Below are 21,595 nucleotides of genomic sequence, written 5' to 3' on the forward strand. Positions count from 1 at the left end.
TTTGACTGATTGATTTGAACAGACAGCCTATTCCAATTTTAAAAAATAAAACAATAAATTTAAAAAACGGCCAAAATTATTGTCTAGTCAATAAACCACTGACCATTTTGGCCAAGAAACAGGTTAAGGTTGAAATAGAACCATTTGCCTGATACAAACAAGATGAAACTATCCAATAAAACATTAGTAACGAAGTTATATATATATATATATATATATATATATATATATATATATATATATATATATATATATATATTTGTATGTATGTGTATGTATATATGTATGTATAGGACATGCTTGGATACGCACGGAAATGGTAAAAAGACTTTGATATCTTATGTAACCGTTTTTGGTCACGTACCATTTTTTGGGATGTGTAAAATTTTTTGGCTAAGTACCTCGTGTTTGACCTGGTGGTGACGTGCCTTGGTGATGAGCTACTTGGTGGCGAACTTCCCGGGGGAGAACTACCTGGTGGCGAACTGCCTGGTGATGCTTCCTGGTGGCGAACTGCCTAATGGCGAACTGCCTGGTGGTAAACTGCCCAGTGGCGAACTGCCTGGTGGCGAACTGCCCGGTGGCGAACTGCCTGATGGCGAACTGCCTGATGGTGAACTGCCTGATGGCGAACTGCCTGGTGACGAACTGCCGGATGGCGAACTGCCTGGTGGTGAACTGCCCGGTAGTGCTCCCTGGTGGCGAACTGCCTGATGGCGAACTGCCTGGTGACGAACTGCCTGATGGCGAACTGCCTGGTGACGAACTGCCTGATGGCGAACTGCCTGGTGGCGAACTGCCTGGCAGTGCTACCTGGTGGCGAACTGCCTGATGGCGAACTGCCTGGTGGCGAACTGCCTGGCAGTGCTACCTGGTGGCGAACTGCCTGATGGCGAACTGCCTGGTGGCGAACTACCTGGTAGTGTTCCCTGATGGCGAACTCGTCACTTGACTTACTCCTAGGCGGTCTGCAACTCAGAGGATGGTGGAGCTCCCTGGTGCAGCGCTACCCGACTACCCCCTGCGTGAGGTGATTTTCTCTCCTTTGTAGACGGTGGGAGCTGAGGGACCTGCGGGAACTGAATCAGAGGACCCGGGGGTATTTTCCCGGCGGGGACTCTCCGATGCCTAAGTTAGCATTCTGATTACAGAGGGCTTGGAGAGAAATGAGAGAGCTAGAGAGCGGGGGTTACCATACTCTTTTTTCTCCTCCGTTGGCTTTGGGGGTCGGAGTCCTTATATAGTGGTGCCCTCGCGGGTTAGGTGGGTAAAAAGCCTTCAAATGGTAAGACGTCATATCCCGTCAGAACCGGGGTACGGTGATGAACTCCTCGAGGTTGTCAGGTCGGCGCCTGTCAGTCGACGGGTCGGTGTCCGGGCCAGGTTGCCAGGCCGGCGCCTGTGTCAGTCGGCGAGTCGGTGTCCGGGCCAGGTTGCCAGGTCGGCGCCTGTGTCAGGGTCAGGTCATCAAGTCGGCGCCTGTGTCCGGGTCATGTTGTCAGGTCGGCGCCTGTGTCCGGGCCAGATCGCCAGGTCGGCGCCTGTGTCAGTCGGCGGGTCGGTGTCCGGGCCAGGTTGCCAGGTCGGCGCCTGTGTCAGTCGGCGGGTCGGCGTCCAGCCAGGTTGCCAGGTCGGCGCCTGTGTCCGGGTCAGGTCAGCAGGTCGGCGCCTGTGTCCGGGCCAAATCGCCAGGTCGGCGCTTGCGTCCGGGCCAGATTGCCAGGTCGGCGCATGTGGCAGGCTCATCCGGCCAGGTCGCGCAGTTCGCGTGAGGTCGCACGCAGGCCGTGCCAGGCCGCGCGCAGGCCGCGCCAGGCCAGCCAGACCAGTGCCCGGGGGGGGACCAACTTGGTAAGTTGTTGCCTTGGGGCTTGCCTAGTTGTCACGAGGTGCCACGTGTCGCAACTTCACTGGAGGGCCAAATCTGCCCTCATCAATTGCCCCCCACTCCCGAGCTGAGAGTAACTCAGCGAAGGGAGTAGATTTCTTTTGGCCCGTAAGTCGACAAGTTAGTAAGTTTTGATCCAATTCCTTAGGCTTTGGGAGTTGCCTGTATGTGGCGAGCTGCCAGTAAGACGAGGGGGTCTCCGCCTGTTTCAGTAGTGTAGCCCTTAGGCTCTGGGGCAACTTATAGTTCACTTTTGTTGATTTTGTTCCTACTGAGAAAGCGATTGGATATTTAGCAACAGTGTGGCCCGCAGGCTTTGGGAGTGACTCATAGTCTACTCTTTTTGATTTTCGCTCGTGCCGGAGAGGCGACCGGGTCTTAAGCAGTAATGTGGCCCGTAGGCTTTTGGGAGTGACTCGTAGTCTACTCTTTTTTGACTTTTGCCCATGCCGGAGGAGCGACCGGGTCTTAAGCAGTAATGTGGCCCGTAGGCTTTTGGGAGTGACTCGTAGTCTACTCTTTTTTGACTTTTGCCCGTGCCGGAGGGGCGACCGGGTCTTAAGCAGTAATGTGGCCCATAGGCTTTTGGGAGTGACTCGTAGTCTACTCTTTTTTGACTTTTGCCCGTGCCGGAGGGGCGATCGGGTCTTAAGCAGTAATGTGGCCCGTAGGCTTTTGGGAGTGACTCGTGGTCTACTCTTTTTTGACTTTGCCCGTGCCGGAGAGGCGACCGGGTCTTAAGCAGTAATGTGGCCCATAGGCTTTTGGGAGTGACTCGTAGTCTACTCTTTTTTGACTTTTGCCCGTGCCGGAGGGGCGATCGGGTCTTAAGCAGTAATGTGGCCCGTAGGCTTTTGGGAGTGACTCGTGGTCTACTCTTTTTTGACTTTGCCCGTGCCGGAGAGGCGACCGGGTCTTAAGCAGTAATGTGGCCCGTAGGCTTTTGGGAGTGACTCGTGGTCTACTCTTTTTTGACTTTGCCCGTGCCGGAGAGGCGACCGGGTCTTAAGCAGTAATGTGGCCCGTAGGCTTTGCCTGTGAGGTGTCGAGCTATGATTGTGCTGCATCAGCTTCGTAATGCCGGTCACCCACTCCTACAAGAAGCTGCTAGGGGCTCGACCTTCGGGGGCAGCACTACTAACTTTAGGTTGCCAGCTCACACGGGAGCCTTGGAAGGCTCGACCGGTAAGGGCGCCTATGTAGTCTGTTGGCCGTCAACTCCCGCGGAAGCCACGAAGAGCTCATCTTTGTAGGGGGACCTTGCGGAGAGGACTGATGAGGCATCATCTGAATCGAAAGTAAGCTTGGTAGAGCTACTTAGTCTGTTAGCCCCCTGCATAGTTTTTGAGTTCATAAAAAATGTAAACTATAAAGTGATATCTTCAAAAAAGTGAGGACTTAGCTTTGGTAGGATGAGAACTTAGCTTTTGTAGGATGAGAACTTAGCTTTTCGTAGCGTATTCCCACAGACGGCGCCAATTGATGTAACCGTTTTTGGTCACGTACCATTTTTTGGGATGTGTAAAATTTTTTGGCTAAGTACCTCGTGTTTGACCTGGTGGTGACGTGCCTTGGTGATGAGCTACTTGGTGGCGAACTTCCCGGGGGAGAACTGCCTGGTGGCGAACTGCCTGGTGATGCTTCCTAGTGGCGAACTGCCCGGTGGCGAACTGCCCGGTGGTGAACTGCCTGATGGCGAACTGCCTGATGGCGAACTGCCTGGTGGTGAACTGCCTAATGGCGAACTGCCTGGTGACGAACTGCCTGATGGCGAACTACCTGGTGGCGAACTGCCTAATGGCGAACTGCCTTGTGACGAACTGTCTGATGGCGAACTGCCTAGTGACGAACTGCCTGATGGCGAACTGCCTGGTGGCGAACTGCCCGACAGTGCTACCTGGTGTCGAACTGCCTGATGGCGAACTACCTAGTAGTGTTCCCTGATGGCGAACTCGTCACTTGACTTGCTCCTAGGCGGTCTGCAACTCAGAGGATGGTGGAGCTCCCTGGTGCAGCGCTACCCGACTACCCCCTGCGTGAGGTGATTTTCTCTCCTTTGTAGACGGCGGGAGCTGAGGGACCTGCGGGAACTGAATCAGAGGACCTGGGGGTATTTTCCCGGCGGGGACTCTCCGATGCCTAAGTTAGCATTCTGATTACAGAGGGCTTGGAGAGAAATGAGAGCTAGAGAGCGGGGGTTACCATACTCTTTTTTCTCCTCCGTTGGCTTTGGGGGTCGGAGTCCTTATATAGTGGTGCCTTCAAATGGTAAGACGTCATATCCCGTCAGAACCGGGGTACGGTGATGAACTCCTCGAGGTTGTCAGGTCGGCGCCTGTCAGTCGACGGGTCGGTGTCCGGGCCAGGTTGCCAGGCCGGCGCCTGTGTCAGTCGGCGGGTCGGTGTCCGGGCCAAGTTGCCAGGTCGGCGCCTGTGTCAGGGTCAGGCCATCAGGTCGGCGCCTGTGTCCGGGTCATGTTGTCAGGTCGGCGCCTGTGTCCGGGCCAGATCGCCAGGTCGGCGCCTATGTCAGTCGGCGGGTCGGTGTCCGGGCCAGGTTGCCAGGTCGGCGCCTGTGTCAATCGGCGGGTCGACGTCCGGCCAGGTTGCCAGGTCGGCGCCTGTGTCCGGGTCAGGTCAGCAGGTCGGCGCCTGTGTCCAGGTCAGGTCAGCAGGTCGGCGCCTGTGTCCGGGTCTTGTTGTCAGGTCGGCGCCTGTGTCCGGGCCAGATCGCCAGGTCGGCGCCTGCGTCCGGGCCAGATTGCCAGGTCGGCGCATGTGGCAGGCTCATCCGGCCAGGTCGCGCAGTTCGCGCGAGGTCGCGCGCAGGCCGCGCGCAGGTCACGCGCAAGCCGTGCCAGGTCGCGCGCAGGTCGCGCTAGGCCAGCCAGACCGGTGCCCGGGGGGGGACCAACTTGGTAAGTTGTTGCCTGGGGGCTTGCCTAGTTGTCATGAGGTGCCACGTGTCGCAACTTCACTGGAGGGCCAAATCTGCCCTCATCAATATCCATAGATAAATTGGGAAAACTAATAGCAGCTCAATTGGAAGTTCTCTGGTTATTTGTAGCGGAGACTTGAATCAAATCCCGTTATGTTTCTAACAGTACCCCTATCAACATACCAGTTCGTTGTGTTAAAGAACATGCGAAAAAATTGTTTCGCCCTTTCAAGACACAGGATTTGTTATGGTCACACCATCCGGCAAGGCACCGCGGCGCCGTCATAGGTAGCAGCACACACAGCAGGCCGCACAGCAGTGGGCACCGCCTGGCAGCACTACACAGCAGCATGCACCGTCGATAGTGCGCAGCACGCACCGCCAGGCAGCAGCGCGCACCACAGGCACCGCATGGCAGCACGCACCATGCACACGCCCGGCACCGCACGGCAGCGGCACCACGGCGCGCAGCACGCACCGCCAGGTAGCAGCACGCACCATGCACACGCCCGGCACCGCACGGCAGCGGCACCATGGCACGCAGCACGCACCGCCAGGTAGCAGCGCGCACCGCACGCACTGCACGCCAGCACGCACCGCGCACACACCCGGTACCGCACGGTAGCAGCACCATGAGGCGCGCGCACGGCAGCGGCACCCTGAGGCGCACGTACGCTCTGCGCGCACGCATCGCGCGGCAGCAGTAGAGCGAGGCCCACACGACAGCTCATAGGGGTGGGCCCATCCTTATCTGGACACATCAAGCCAACTCGCCGCCAGCTTACCTTATCCTTATCTTATCCCTTATCCCTTATCTTTATCTAATCTTATCTTTATCTTATCTTAAGTAAGAGTGAGTTACCATTAGGAGTAGGTAATTAGGAGTTTGAGTTCAAGTTGGAGTTTGAGTTTAATTAGGAATTTCCTTCTGTAATCTCCTATTTAAGGAGCTATGAATTGAAATAAAACATTCAGTTTTCCAACCAAGAAAAGAGTGAGGAGAGTTTGGGTGGTCTCTTGGACAAATCACCCCAAGGGAGAGTTCGGGTGGTCTCTTGGACAAATCACCCATTCAGTTTCCGTAATCGGGTCTGCAAGCAAGGGAAGGCGCAAGGGGAAGCAGGGCTTTCACACCGTGGACCGACCCGTGACGGGATCCTACGTGCGGGACCATAACAGGATTATGGTCTGGAATTGGAATCAACTGTTTAGTTAAGTGAAATCAGAATCTCATTCTCATTTCTGGTGAAATTTATGATCATCCTCTCCGTCACTTGGAAATGAAATCCCATTCCAACTTATTCCAATTCCTGTATACCAAACAAACTATGAGAATAAACCATTCTGATTCCTACCGCAAAACAAACCGGCCCCAAATGTTTGAGACTTTGGTATGAGTTGTGTTTGTTCCTGTATGATGCTTCTTTTTAGTACCCAAAAAAAACAAAATAAATAAATACGATGCATGTGTAAACGATTTACTTTCATGCTGTACCATGAGTGGCAACTTGTAGATCCCAACTCGAAGAAAATACAAAATCTTTTCGTTTTTCTTTTTTTTATTTTTTCAACACAAATTGAGTTCTTATTACAGTATAAACCCTAAAATCACCTGAAGAGGAATGAGGAATCATTCACCCTATTACTTGCAAACCCCTCCAATGAGACAATGACTAAAGTATCTCTGAACTGGTATTATCCATGCCCAAAGCATAATCATACAGCAAACTCATCACAGCTAACCACTAGGACAATGCCATAAATTCATGACTCTATTGACCTTCCACTGCATTGCCATGTGATCACCATTCCATAGCTATCAGGATCAGACGTGGACCATGTAACAGGGTAGAAAATAAGCCCCAACTTACGAAACCTTTCTTAGTTCTGGCTATCATTGTTACATAATGCATGCAAATGCCTGCGCTTATTGTAAAGACAAACAATCTAAAGAGACCAGATCAACTAACAACAGCAGTAACAAACTAACAATATGGCTGACCCTGTCTCTTCCTCATTTTCAGTGAACTAATAAAGAATCAAGAATCACTTCTCTGAAACTGCTTAATACCTGACGAAAAATAAACTTACACATGGTGGTGAGAACTGAGAAGTGGTTGACCATCTTAGATTCTCTTTGCCCAAAGCAGTGTCTTTCATCCCACCCCCAAAAATATGCCAACACAACCCAAACATTATCTACAGATTGCAGAGCCTCACCAAACTGAAGTTGCGTTTCTTCTCAAAAAAAAACATCCATCAGTGGCTCATGTGATGATGTTACCGAATTAAGCTCCAGTGTTCTCCATTGTGACCCCCAAAGGGCCTAATGCTAACATACCTGCTAATTACAGTCTAGTCCGCATTCCTCTAGTACAGGGCCATCCGACTTGGCCAAGAATGGATCAATCCGGACCCACAAAAGGGAGAAGATGGAAGCAAGCAGAATGGACCAGACAATAATAATAGTGGGTGTCCTGTTCTGTCGGCCCAATAAACCTTTGAGGAATGGATAGAGGTGGACAATCACCCAAAAAGAGAAAAAGAGCTTACCAAACAAAGGACCCCATGACTCGTACCCATTGTTTATTGCATTTGAGATACCAGCAACAACCCCAATGAGGTTTATTATTAAAAGTGTTGTTGGAGGGATAAGCAATGTGGTCCACTTGAATGCATATAGCTCTGAAAAATCCTCATCATCCCCAGCCTTTGATGTCACAGTGAAGTTGGTATCTATACCAGCTAATACTTTCAGAAGTCCCTGGAAGACTGCAAAAAGATGTGCTGAAACACCTCCAATGACCCAAAACTGCTCATTCCTCCACCAGTCATCAAGACCAACACCACTCCATCTCATTTCCAGGATACTTGTAGCAAAAATACATATGAAAAGTGATATGAACCATAAACTTGCAATGTTGCTAAGCTGCAGCAGAAACAGTATAGAAATATTTAAAACAGTGGAATGTAAAATTAAAGCAATGTGTTGTCACTAATATAATGACAAGTTTCATACCTCTGGAGTGATAAATTTTCCTGTGAGCAAGCACACAGCAGGTAAGGTACAATATGCCAACAGTGGAATTGATGTCAACGGGTATACTGTAGCACCTATGTAAGACCAACGTTCCAACCATTTTAAACCACCTCCATATCCATACCATATAGGGCAATGCCTGCTCAAGAAAATTTCTACAGAACCAAGAGCCCATCGAAGGACCTGGTGCAGACGATCAGAGAGATTGATGGGTGCAGATCCCTTAAATGCTGGCCTTGGTGGGATACAATATATCGATCGCCATCCATGGCAGTGCATCTTAAAACCAGTAAGGATATCTTCTGTAACAGAACCATAGATCCAACCAACCTGGCAAGACTATATGCTTAGTAGAGGGTAAATGTGAAGTCTGAAAACAGACAACCAAATCTATATACAGGACTAGAGAAGAATCCAACTAGTGGTTTACCTCTTTTCCCCAATCTGTCTTATCTTCATAGCCACAGCTGATGACATGAATGGCTTCTTTTAGCAGGGATGCAGGGCTTGCACTTTTCAGTGTCCCACCATTCTCAAGAAGGGTGGATGTGACAAACACAGGAGACTGGCCAAACTTCTTTTCTAACTTCTCCTCAGATATCACAGCTGATTTTGCACTCTCAATCCCTGCATAAAAAGTCAAACCACGTTAAGAAACAAAAACAAAAGCAAATAACAAATGATGGAACCAATAGATGGGGAAATGATATCGAAAGAACCACAACTGACAGGATCGGAAAGATGAATGTGATTTTATAATAAATAGAGACCGCATGCAGCTGCTGAAATGGATACATATAACTTTACAATTTCAGACTGCAAATGTATGCATCCCCCAAATCAACTTCAAGACCTGGATGATGACTGACAGTCCAGTTCTTTGGCATGTAAATAGCAAGTACCCAAGGCAATCAAATAATGATGTTGATGAGCCAACCAAACTGATCACCAGTATTTAAAAAGGAAAAAAAAAAAGGCCATTACCCAATATTGGCCCCAGCTATCTTGGGGTCTTAAGAGGGTAGACTGGATACAGTCCTATCCTTTGGCATTTTTTCACACATTGACCACTCAGACTCAAGCCCACATTCTCACACTTCGCAACCCAAGATTTTACCATTACACCAAGTAATGTCCCCTCAAATTGATCACCGGTAGAAGTGACAATTTGCAACAGAATTTGACACATAAACCAGCCAAAGTGAGCTGTGAAAATGACAATCTTCAAAAACTTCAGAAAAGACTTGCAAGCCAGCTCTTATTTTGCAAAGCCATTTTCAAGGGGCATCAATTTGGCTGACTTTTGCCAAGTTACTTAACCCTTAATGAAGCTGGAACTGAACATGTGAAATCACAATATCAGCATGTCTCTATTACTTCAAATAGCCTAAAATGCATGGTATATTAAATTGTTTGCAAAGAATTTTGAAGAAGGGCAAAACAAGTGAAAGAGAACCTAAATGCAAACTTTTAATCATCATTAAAAAATAACATCAGTGATACCAGTGACATCAAACAGGAAAAGCTTTTTACCTTCGGTACCCTTCTCAATACCTTCCAAAGCATATGCAGGTGGTAAATTTCTGGAACCCCTTTTCTTCTTCTCAGACTTAGGCTTAGTAGTCTTCTTCTTCCTCCTCCCAGAACAACAGCATCCACAGCAGCACCACTTTGGCCAACAATTGCATGTCCTTGTTGGTGGCTTCTTTGTTTTTGGAGCATCATAACCATAGAGTGCCTGCCTTCTAAATACACATCCTGTCCCCACATAAATAGGCCCTTGAATCCCATCTAGACCCTTCATGTTAATCTGGTACAGGAGACTTGTCCATTAGTTCTTTACAGAAACAACAAACCTATCTGAGAACATAAACGGCTGATTACAAAAACAGTCTATAAAAATGGAGGATTGCATGCTTACATCAAAGAATACAACATTCCGATTAGCATATCGGTCATGCCTATCAATACCATCAAACCTTTGTGGGAATTGAACATAACAAACTTTGTTTCCCATCAAAGGGTCCATCATGAAACACATTGCCTCCCTGAGAGCCTTACTGTTATTGATGTAGTGATCACAATCCAAGTTCAATAGATATGGTGCATTTGTCAGCACAGCAGAAACTCTGACCTATTTTATTGGGGAAAAATAGAAAACAAGGATTTAGAAAACTTTCATCAACACCAGAATTCATTAAGACCAATTGCTGATGGGTTGATCGCTCACCAAAGCATTCATGGCACCAGCCTTCTTATGGTGAGTAAATCCAGGCCTCTTTTCCCTAGAGACATAAACCAGGCGAGGGAGTTCATTTCCTTCCGTATCATGCCCCCCACTTTGACCCAGAAATACCTGGAGTAGATTTTTTTTCTTTGATTAGTAACCAAAGGAACTTTATTGATAAAAACCAATGTACAAGATGGAAATACCTGGGGTGGATCCTAAAAGTTACAGTAGAACAACACCAGTCCTGCATAAGGAAATTAACCGAAGAACTCAATATGTATACCTGAATCATGCCTGGGTGATCTCGGACATTATTCCCAGGCCATGGAGTCCCATCTTGCATTGTCCACCCTTCTTCAGGGACTTTTTGCGCCTTAGCAACCAAAGCATTGATCCGAACTTTGAACTCCTCATATTCTCTCTACAAGCCAAAACATTGTTAGTAGTGAACTTAGAGTAATTATATTTAACAGAGATATTATTTTTTTGATAAATTTAACAGAGATATTATTACCTTCATGGCCCTCCGCTCCTTCACAAACGAAGGCAGGACCTTATCCTTGAGATAATCAATCTTTTGAGCAAAATAGAATTCAGGTGCACGTGGCTCAATATTGAACTTCTTGCAAAAAGGTACCCACTTCCGTGCAAACTCAGATGTTTCAGACAATGCTTCAAATGTTAACATAGCAGCACCATCATCTGAAACATAGCAGGAAACCTTTTCGACAGGGTAGTCCACAGCAAGAATGGACAAAACAGTATTTGCAGTAACAAGAGGAGGCTCCTTTAATGGATCTACTGTACTCACAAATATATCAACAGCAGAGAGTTGAGAAGGCTGGCCTTCTTTCTCATACCTGGGAAGGAAGGAGGAAAAAAACTCAGCACAAGTAACAAACTCTGATTGCACATTTGGGTGTACGTGTACAAAACCAAGAACACTGAATTTAGCCAATTACTAACCTCAAGGATAACCTATCTAGATAAGTTTCCCGGTCAATTGGGAGCCACTTAGGAAATTGATCAAGGATCCATGAAATTGCAAACCATATCTCACAGATCACAGATATGAGCCATAATGCATATGCATCAGGTGCTGGATGCGTTATTCGGTAATGAAAGAAAAACCCAAGAATTACAAGTCGTATTATGATGATCATGCGATAAGGATTGATTCGGCTTGATGGAATTGGCAATTTCCTTGATAGCGGTTGTCTAGCCTCATCCATTCTGATAAAAGACAAAGTAAGGCACCAAAGTTTAGAATTAAAAGCTGTACTTGCTTGAAGAAGTGCATGGTCATTACCATTATTTGTTAATCAAATCATAAAATTAGAAAATAAAGTATTATAAATTACAGTATTTGAAAGCATCATTAGAATTTTGAAAAATCAACTTTTTTAAAGCTTATAAGTTTGAAAGGACTTCCAGCTATGGAACCCAGTTATCATAACTAGGCCAAAGCCTGATCCTCTTAATGAATTAAATGATTAAATAATCAAGAGAAAAAAGTTAAAAAGATACTTTAATGATAATCACCACCAAAAAATCCATAGAATGACTATATCCTGCAGAATTTTATGGATTTACCGGGCTGATTTTCTGTTAGGTCCCCAATTATGCAAATGGACTATCCACTTCACCATTGGCCATTGGGACCAATACATTAACACTATCAGATGCCAGAAGCATTTATTGAGCACTTACAGGGGTAAATCTGGCCCATCACCATCATTATCCCAATCTTTGCTTCCATTTTCATTCTTCATCACTTGTAACTTCTCTTGCTTTTGCTTCCAATTCTCCATCCTCTCTTTCCAAGCCACACTTCCATAACCATATGCAGCCAAGTCCTTGGATGGATCCATGGATCTAGGTTGAACTATAAATGAAAAGAAAAGGAAAACACACCAGGCGAGCAAATAAGATTAAGCTAAAAAATAGATAGAATTGCAGCAACAATACACAGAATAACTAGCCAGCTTCCATCGCTGCAACATGAAACAAGGCAACAAAAGCAATTAAAATAAATGTTCTTTAGGACACAGGTCAAAGCACCTGGAAGGCTAGGATCTGCGAATGGAAGGGGGTGGATCCTTTTCCCTCCGCCACCCATGAAAGAAGGGACCAAAGCGTGCTGTTCAGGAGGTATATCATCAACCTACAATCATCCATGTCAATAATTCTATGAGAAATATTTTTTCCTTTTTTTTTACGTTTGATATTAAAACCGTGAAGAACCCATCGATAAAAAATATATTAGATCCATGAAGACCGTCTAAGAAATTCAATCAGCTGAGAAGAGATAGCTTCTGCGTGTGTGTGCATTAACGCTAAAAGAGATGGGGAAGAGAATAGGGGGAAATCATAGCTACTAATCCAAGACAAGCTGGATTAAGAAAAACAATCTCCTAAAGGAATTGAAAACCCAAAAAAGACGGATTTGCACAGGCAATTTACCATTTCACCGTTGGTAAGCAGAGGAACTTGTGGTATTGTATGAGCTACTTGAGGCATATCTGCATCTCCGGCTCGGCCATAGCTCATGTGCCCCTGAAGCATGGCCTCCGCAAGATACTGCATATCCTGCTTGTCCCTTCCGGCAAAACTAAATTCATTCTCAAGGTCGTCGATATCATCTTCTTCTTCATCACCCGCAACTCTAGCACATCCTGCAAATTCCAAGCTCTTTAAACAAGCAAACAATTACAAGAAAAGGGGAAAATGTTGTAGAACGAAATGGCTTAAAGATCTTGGTAAGACGAAGTAACCCACCCTTCAGACGTTTGAACCTAGTTTTGCACTGTGGGCAGACCTGGCTTCCTTCTCTACGCTCGTACTCGTAACAAGTCCTGCAAATTGGGAAAGCACATTCATTGCAGGCAACAAAGAGCTCTCCATCTGCAGTAAGTCCCACATCATCCCCACAAATCTGGCAGATTTGCCCACTGATTGGCTGCAATGGCTTGGGCTGCAACAACAAATAAACACCAACAAAATAAAACCTCCCAATTCTTCAAAAACCAAGCAAAGAATCCGCAATGCCGGATTTTTCAAGACCCAAAAAAAAAAAAAAATAATTCATCATTTCCAATCTTCAAGATCAAATCCTTGAACTTACGCCAGATTCTCCCTCTCGACGGATGACGACCAGTTCATTCCTGTTGTGAGAACCTGCAACTAAACCGGCACTGGCCTCCATTGTTCAAAACAATGAGACCACACCTACAGGCCCAATTTTGCTCCAGATCTGCCCTTCTCCCAAACCCAGATCAAAAATCCGATCTTTTTGTTCTCTTTATTGTGAGCAGAAGACGATAAAACTCAGTTTTCGGGCAATCAAAAGGAAGCTGTCGTCACTGTAGATGAAGCTCCCCGATTTGAGCTGTAATGCCAATGGAGTGAAAACTTCGGGCCTTCTTTGCGAATCCACCGAAAGTCTTTCATTCCATATTATTCTTTCTTGTTCCTTCAAATAATCCCTCTCTTTCAGTCAAATTATCGAGCATCTTCGGTGAATATCAACTTCAGCACATATGAGAAAAATAAATAAATAAATAAATACCTATACACCACCGACACTATTTTAACCAACCTCTCTCTCCTATACCTTTCTCTTGCCACTCGTTTACCCCTTTTAACACCCCGGCCGACACAGCTAACACGTCAGAAAAACCAGGATTCTGTAGAGAGATTAATAAGAATCGGTAAATCAAAATTGAGTCAAAGAATTTCTCTTTTTTAGAAAGCCCTCTGAGTAAATTCATTCAACAACTAATATTGCTTTACATCTCTTATATAATGGTGTCAATAAGAAAATCTGGAGATTGATACCATGTTTTCGCTCTCGTATAATTAGTAGCGAATTTAGCGACTGAAGAAATTGAGAAATGAGAAGCGACGCAGCAATGATTTGCCAGCAATTATTTGCAATCAGGGACAAAACAGACCACGGTGGGTCCGAGTCCACCAAAAAACAATTGACTAAACAAGCAATGTAGAGATAAATTAAGAATAACTATAATTACTATTTTATTATATTATAATTATAATTAAATAAAGCAAATGGAATAATCAAGCAATTGCAGTGAACAAAATATAAATATAAATATAAGATTACAAAAAAGAGAGCATGCAGGAAACAGCTATGCACATGTGGGATTGTGAGGTAACGTTTCAACGGTCACATTGCGAGCTGCCCGTTCCTCTTCCCACTGTTCTGTTTCTGCCCATGTTTGCCCTTTCACGAACCCCCCCCCCCCTCTCTCTCTCTGGTTGCCTATGACTAATAACTATGAGAAACGATATTAACGGGTCATTGGGTTACGCCCCGACCATACCCATACCCGAAATCAGTTTCAGGCTTATCTGATCCAAGTGGCAAATGGGTGGGTGTGGGTTGAGTACCAACCCACGTATATTGACCCACTAACCCATCTACCACCGATGTTAGCCTACTAACCCATCTACCACCCATGTTAGTGGGCTGATCCACTCTAATCCATTCATTTGACCCTCTAATTCAAAGTAGAACCTTAACTTTTTAATTTTTTCTGCTTTAATTGCATAAAAATATAGAATTATATATTTCAATTAAAAAATAAAAAAGTTTCAATTTTTCAAATAAATAAAAATACAAAATTTACAAAAATACAAAAAATGTATATATATATTGCATGTAAAAAAATCGGAAATTGCTGAAAAATACAGGAAAGTTGTAAGAAAATTCAGAAAATGCAAAAGTAAGAAGAGAATTACAGAAAATATATTTTAACTAAAAAACATGAATAATGAAAACGAGTTCAAAATATATTTTCAAATATAAAATACATAAAAAACAAACAAATTGTAAAACAAATGCCAAAAATTATAGAAATTGCAAACATGATAAAAATTTCAGAAAATAAAATTTATTTTTAAATTATAGAAACTGCAGAATTGAAAAATAAAATAAAATAAAATTTCAGAAATAAAATTTTTAGAAAACACCAACGATTATAGAAAAACAAAGAAATTGCAAATAAATAACACAAAAATACAGAAAAATGTATAGACTGTAGTAAATAGAAAATGCAAAAAAAATTATAAAAAATAATGGAAATTATAGAAAAACACTAAAAATGAAAAAAAGACAAAAAATCAGATAAATATAAAGAGATGGGATAAAAACAGAAATTGTAAAAATACATAAAATGATAAAATTCAAAAATTATATATTACAGCAAAAAGTAAAAAATTGCAGACAAACTAATAAAATGATAACATTTTTCAAAAAGAAATTCAAACAAAAATCGGACATTGCATCCTCCGAATATTGAACCAAATTTTCAAAAAAATATTTCAAAGCTAAAAAGTTACAAAAATATTTTCGCATATATTTGTAGAACCCGGGATTTACATTCAAGATTCAAGTTGCAATAATTTACAAGAGATTGGAAATATTTTAAAACACAAAAAAAAAATCGCTGAAATTTTTTATCATAGTCTTCATTCTTTCAAATCTTGGAACCGGAGATTTGAGTCGGCAAGAGAGGGAGAGTGGTGGTGCGACGGCGAACTTTAAAGGTAGACCTGAGCGACAAAGAGAGAGAGGGTGGTGGTGTGGCGACGAGATTCAAGATCTGAGCGCGATAGAGGGGTGGTGTGGCGTCCACCTACAGTAGATCTGAAAATGAAGTAGAGAAGGGGAGTGGTGGTGTGGCGGCGATCTGAGCGAGAAAGGGGTGGTGTGGCAATCACCTATGATAGATCTAAGCGATGTGGGAGAGAGTGTGTGAGTCGGATGGCTGATCAGCGAAATGAGAGAGAGAGAGTTTCGGGAGAATAAACGCAACCTAATTTCCATAAAGAGAGGGTCATGGGTAACCCTTAACCCAATTGACCCTAACCCTTTTAAATCATTCGGCCCATATGGATGGGTTATTAAGTGGGTGGGTTGGGTGGGTCAAGTGAGTTGGGGTCAACATTGTCAATCCATTTCATGATTGGAATCGGAAAAAAATCGTATTTGTCAAGGGTGTTTCTCAAAAACACGTTTCTATAATAATTACCTTTGGAATTTGGTAAATGAGGGGTTTCTTGAAATGGTGTTTCTTAAATAGTTTGAGTAATTCTAAATCACCCTAATGACATGGTATATATATATATATATAACAAAGCGGTCAAGAAATTTTCTCCTTTTTTTGAATTTTTTGTTTTTTTATTTCATGTCATTTTTGAAACAACCAATGAGATGCACTTTCCAAATAAACTAAATAATCTCTTCTCCTAAAATTTATCCTAAACTACCTCCCCCACTTTCTCTAGAATTATCTCTAATTCTATTTATCATCTAAATTATCTCTAATTCCTATTTATCCTCTCCCCTACTTTTTATCTATATCCATCTAAAGAAGGTTTGGATTAAAAAATTTAGGAATTATTTAAATATTCTAACAAAATTATATAATAACTTTAAAATATTTATTAAAAACATAAAAAATAATTTTATATTTTTACAAAGTATATCACGAAATTGTGTACTAACAATTTAAATTATATTTTTTCGGATCAACAATTCAAATGTTTTTCAAACAATTAATAATATGTAATAGCTTTAAATAAATAAAATTCAAATAACAAAAAATTTTAAATATTTTATAGATTACTTAAATATTTAAATAACTATATATTTATCATAACTAGATTTTAAATAGTTAAAATAATATATATAATAAATTTAAAAATTTTCTTTAAAGCAAAAAAATAATTATAACAGAATGTTGAAAATACTAATAATTTAATATATTACAAAATTAATAATGAAATTATGTAATAATAGTATAATTTACGATTTTATGAATAATTAAATTCCATAAATAACTAATACTTTAATATTTAAATATTTTACATATTATTTAAGTATTTAATAGTTGGGTATTTTAAATAAAAAAATATTTAACATAACTATATTTTAAATAGTTAAAATAAAGAAATTATGTAATAAATTTAAAAAATTTATAAAAAGTAGAAAAATAATTATAACATAATATTGAAATTAATAATAATTTAATATTTTTACGTAATATTGTAAATAACTAATTTCACTTATATCAAGTAATAATTCAAGAAAATAACTTTCACAAAATTAATATTTATTAATAATAATTTTAAACTCTTAATCTGTATTTATTATATAATTATATATACTAAAATTAATACTTATTGTATTTCAGTAATTATTTATTGTTTTTGTGATAAATGTATTTTCAATGATTATGTATAAATTTATTTTGTTTTGTTATTTAATAAAAAACAAAACATTAGTTACATATTATTAATATTTATTAATAATAATTTTAAACTCTTAATCCGGATAAATGCACTATCCGGCCGATCTTCTCTGTCAACGATCTTGCCTCTGAACTGAGTGGCAGGGACCTGAAACGAAGGGAGTGAAGAAGCTCTGAGGAGAACCCGGCGTAAGGGCTCCGAAGCTCAAGTTAGAGTCTTTCAAAGGCAAGAAAAACCAGATAGCGCAAAAGTTAGCATACTTTGTTCTTGGGGGGTAGGAGCCTTTTATAACCACCTCGCGCACTCACTTCCAGGCTTCTGCCAGATCGGGCATGATTATTTCTGAGCTCCTGCCAGTTCGGATGTCATTTCCTCTGGCCGGACAAAACCGCCACTGCTCCTTTTGTCGGAGCCGTCTCTGCGGCTGGTAACGACGGTGGCAGGTGGCGGTAGCAGGAGGCCATTTGAAGTGCGGCTGTCAGGCGTCAGATCCCAAATCAGTCAGGTGCGTCGCCCTTGGATACGGACGTCCTTGGTGTCAGGTACGTTTGGCCAGTCTGGTGCGACGGAAGCAAAGTGCTGGAGTGGCGAGCGAGGTGTCTTGAGTTCGGTTTGGGGAGTGTTCCGGGCTACCATGGGCCAGCTCGGGTCACGGCTTTGTGAGGCTTAGGACCCGAGGTAGTTCGGGCTCCTTGCAGGGAGCTCGGGTTCTCAGTAGGGATCTCGGGTTTTTAATAGGGAGCTCGGGCTCCTAGTAGAGAATCCGGTCTGGTGGAGTTCGGGCTCAGTAGTGAGCTTGGACTTCGTCACTTTCGATGTACGTTTTGGGCGCTCTGCTACCCCGAGTTGCTTGCTTTTGCCACGTGTCGGGTGATTGCGAGGTCGGGCCAAATTTCCCTTCATCAGTTGCCCCCCACTCCCTGCGACAAGGGTTCTGTCTTGGCGCGAGGAGTTCGTAAGGTAGCAGGAGGGTTTTGGTCCGTACTGAGGGCACTCGCTTTAATTTGATTTTCAAAAAAGGGCACGCGTTTGGGAGACGTGATGGTAGCCGTTCAGGAGTCGTGCTGCCGATGCTTTTATTGCGAGGAGACGTGCGCCGATACCTTGTCAGTTTCGAGAAGATGCGTGCTGACGCCCCGTCCTCTGATAGGACGTGCGCGACGCCTCATCAGTTTCGGAAAGACGTGCGTTGGTCGGCTTCGGAAGACGTGCGGTTTAGCGCGGCTGTGGTCCGTTGGATTGGCTTCGATCTGGGCCGTCGCTTTCCGGCCGCTGTGGATATAAATAGTGGGGGGGGCCCAGTCCTTGCTACTGTACCTCTTGAGCTCGCGCCTAAGTTTCAGTTCGCGTCCAGGTTCTTCAGCTCGCGTCCCAAGTTCCTTGCTTGTTCGAGCTTTCGTGGTCTACATCAGTCTTCTTCCGGGGTGAGTGTTCTTGGAATCCCATTCCATCCCCTGATGTCTAGTTTGGAGGGTTCAGACAGTTCAAGCGGGTCTGATGCAAGTTCTATAAACCAATTTGCATCCCCCGGTAGTTCAAGTGAGCCCGATGTAGGTCCTGAGGAAGGGGTTGAATCTACAGGCCGAGGTGCCTCGGGTAGGTCGGCGTCCACCTCCCGTCGTGGCCGGGCTTTAGATCAGTTCGGCCCTTCGACTATGACGCCTGAGGGACTTCAATCCCTCATAGACTACTACAACTTGCCCAGGGAGCACGCCTACTTCATCCCTATGGGTAGCTTCCCTTGGGAACACAGTCCTGATTAGATCGTGGTTTTCTGGGAGCAGCTTGCTGCGGGGCTGCGACTGCCTTTTCATCCTCTTCTCGTCGAGGTTCTAAACCACTTTGGTGTGACAGTCGGCCAGCTTCACCCGAACTCTATTAGGAATTTAGTGGGGACGATCTCCTTATTCTGTGATGAGAACTTTCCCTTGGATCTGGAGATTTTCTCCTTTATTTTAATGCTGAAAAAGCAAGCGGGTCCCCTTCCTGGGCGTAGGCGGGCATACTACCTATCTCCTCGCCTATGCTTCAAGCTCTTACACGGACTCCCTAATAAGGTCCCGGCATGGAAGCGGGACTATTTCGGGGTGCGAAGTGCGCTGGGGTGGCCGTTTCAGACCGGCTGGGGGATGGCCGCTCCCGACTCCAGCGTCACACTCGATAAGGAGACGGCAAAGGGCCTCTGGCAATGGGCGCAGCTTGGGCTGGAGTGTCAACGGTATCTGACGGAGGCCAAGCTTATTGCTGCTGGCCTGAGTTCGGGTAGGCTCTTTCCCTAGCGATACTGTCTTGCTCTTCTTTTACTTGTTTACTGATGCCGAATGTCGTTTTCGCAGGTATGATGGACTCTCGAGGGACCCGAGGTGGGCACTTGTTCCAGGGCATGAAGAGGAGAAAGCGGGTGGCTAAGCGAGCTTGCGTCGAGCCACCCCAGGGTGCGGAGCCCGAGGTGCCGGACTACCCGGCGGAGGATCAGCCTATGGAGCCCGAGATGGTTCCTCCTATGCAGGAGCCGGCAGGGGGCTCCTTATGCCGAAAGTACTCACACAGGGGCTCCCGCTTACTCCGAGTCTGCCCATACGCGAGCTGGGCTGTCGGGCTCGGAGGCCCCGGGGGACTTCAGGAGTGTGCTGTCGCCTATTCACGCTCTTCAACGGAGTAAGGAGGCCATGTTTCCCGGGGAAGTCGCGGCATGGACCGAGCTCCCTCTGCACCAAGTGGCCTGCCGTGCCGTTACCCATGCCATGGTGGTAAGTGTTCCCTTCTTTAGAGTTCTTCGGCCTTTATTCTTCTATTCGTTCCTTTGATCCCTTGTTTCCCTTTGGTAGGTGAACTCTTCTATTCACACCTTGGCGAACCAGGTGGAGAGGTGCTCGAGGCAGGCGCGAGCTGCCGAGGAGGCTGCTCGCCTCGCGCGGTCTAGGCAGGCGAGGTCTCAAAGAGATGTTGAGGCCATGGGAGTGGTGGTGAAGCATATGGCGGAATTGAAGCTGGACCTACAACATCAGGTCGAGTATCTTCAGGAGGATATCAGGGAGAGGACTCAGATCTTCTCTCAAGGCATCGAAGACGCAAAGAAAAAAGCTGTCAGTGATTATATTGCTTCGCCGGATTTCGATGATCTGATGGTGGACTCCTACAGGAGGGGTTTCAAGCTAAGCCGGTGGATGATCCGGAATACGTACCCCGAGCTCGATACCAGCGCCATATCCACTTCGCGCATTACTCAAGAGATGGCTAATGTTGCGGATGCCGAACCGGACTCCGAGGGGGAGGCAGGTCCTTCGGGTGTTGTCGAAGTGGCTTCTGATAATGATGAAGTAGCCCCTGGCTTGTAAAAGATGAAGTGGCTTTTGCTTTTTTTTTTTTGAATGTACACCTTTATCTGAAATGAAATGGCTTTTTGTTTAAGTGCTGGTTGTCCTGTCTTCGAGCTGCGTTTTTTGCCGAACTGACCATTTCGGTCCTTCAGTTCTTTTTTTACCTAGGCTTCGGGGTACTTGCCTTGGTGGTTTATAGGTAGTATCTTCTTAAGTTGACGACGTTCCATGCTCAGGGAACTTGTTTCCCTTCTAGGGTTTCGAGCTCGTATGCCCCCCCACCAAGTGCTTTCTTTCCTTTGTAGGGTCCTTCCCAGTTTGGTCCAAGTTTCCCTACGCCGGGTTCGGGCACCATGACCTTATGGAGAACTAGGTCGCCGACGCGGAAGTTCCTCTTCTTTACTCGCGCGTTATAATACCGAGCTACCTTTTGCTGGTAGGCTGCAATTCGGATGTGCGCGAGGTCTCTCACTTCGTCCAGTAGGTCGAGGTTGGTGCGTAACTCGCCCTCATTTGTCTGTTCGTCGTACGCTTCTAGTCGCAGCGTAGGCACTTCGATTTCCGCCGGGATCACCGCCTCGGTGCCGTAGGTGAGGTTAAAGGGGGTCTCTCCTGTGGCGGTTTTTTTCGTGGTTCAGTGAGCCCATAGAACACTTGGTAGTTCGTCTGCCCACAAACCTTTGGCTCGGTCTAATCGTGCTTTCAATCCGCGGAGGATGGCTCTGTTCATTACTTATGTTTGGCCATTTGCCTGCGAGTGTGCAACCGACGTGAAATTCTGACTAATTCCCATACTTTGGCACCATTCTGGGAACTTGATATCTTCGAACTGTTTGCCATTGTCGGAGATCAGTACCCGAGGTAGCCCGAAGCGACATACAATGTTCTTCCAAAAGAAGTTCTG

The 21,595-nt window shown here is 44.9% G+C and overlaps 1 protein-coding gene across 3 annotated transcripts; it reads right to left on the minus strand.

The window, feature by feature from the left end:
* Nucleotides 1–6,358: 6,358 nt before the first annotated feature.
* LOC104606922 (putative cellulose synthase A catalytic subunit 5 [UDP-forming]) lies at nt 6,359–14,155 on the minus strand. 3 transcript variants are annotated; one of them, XM_010272358.3, is made up of 15 exons: nt 13,665–14,155; nt 13,221–13,568; nt 12,875–13,070; nt 12,560–12,771; nt 12,158–12,260; nt 11,807–11,981; nt 11,063–11,329; nt 10,611–10,956; nt 10,380–10,517; nt 10,097–10,222; nt 9,788–10,000; nt 9,400–9,676; nt 8,297–8,493; nt 7,846–8,196; nt 6,359–7,755 (listed from the first exon to the last, which is right to left on the minus strand). In XM_010272358.3, the coding sequence occupies exons 2-15, from the start codon at nt 13,299–13,301 to the stop codon at nt 7,171–7,173; spliced, it is 3,267 nt and encodes a 1,088-aa protein (XP_010270660.2). In that variant the 5' UTR covers nt 13,302–13,568; nt 13,665–14,155; the 3' UTR covers nt 6,359–7,170. The 3 variants fall into 3 exon arrangements, with proteins under 3 accessions (XP_010270660.2, XP_088747013.1, XP_019054897.2); XM_088890887.1 differs by having other exon boundaries at nt 13,221–14,155; XM_019199352.2 differs by having other exon boundaries at nt 11,690–11,981; nt 13,221–14,155.
* Between the last annotated feature and the right edge of the window lie 7,440 nt (nt 14,156–21,595).

This window comes from Nelumbo nucifera, chromosome 6 (assembly GCF_055504915.1).
Source record: "Nelumbo nucifera cultivar China Antique chromosome 6, China Antique-T2T, whole genome shotgun sequence".
NCBI lineage: Eukaryota > Viridiplantae > Streptophyta > Magnoliopsida > Proteales > Nelumbonaceae > Nelumbo > Nelumbo nucifera.

What these genes read in the sequence shown, in the direction of transcription:
- LOC104606922 (XM_010272358.3), bottom strand. Translation starts at nt 13,301, where the DNA reads ATGGAGGCCAGTGCCGGTTTAGTTGCAGGTTCTCACAACAGGAATGAA. An exon ending in GGAATGTTGTATTCTTTGAT is followed by an intron (nt 9,677 to 9,787) that starts GTAAGCATGCAA and finishes CTCCTGTACCAG; the next exon opens with ATTAACATGAAGGGTCTAGA. An exon ending in AGACAGATTGGGGAAAAGAG is followed by an intron (nt 8,197 to 8,296) that starts GTAAACCACTAG and finishes TAGTCTTGCCAG; the next exon opens with GTTGGTTGGATCTATGGTTC.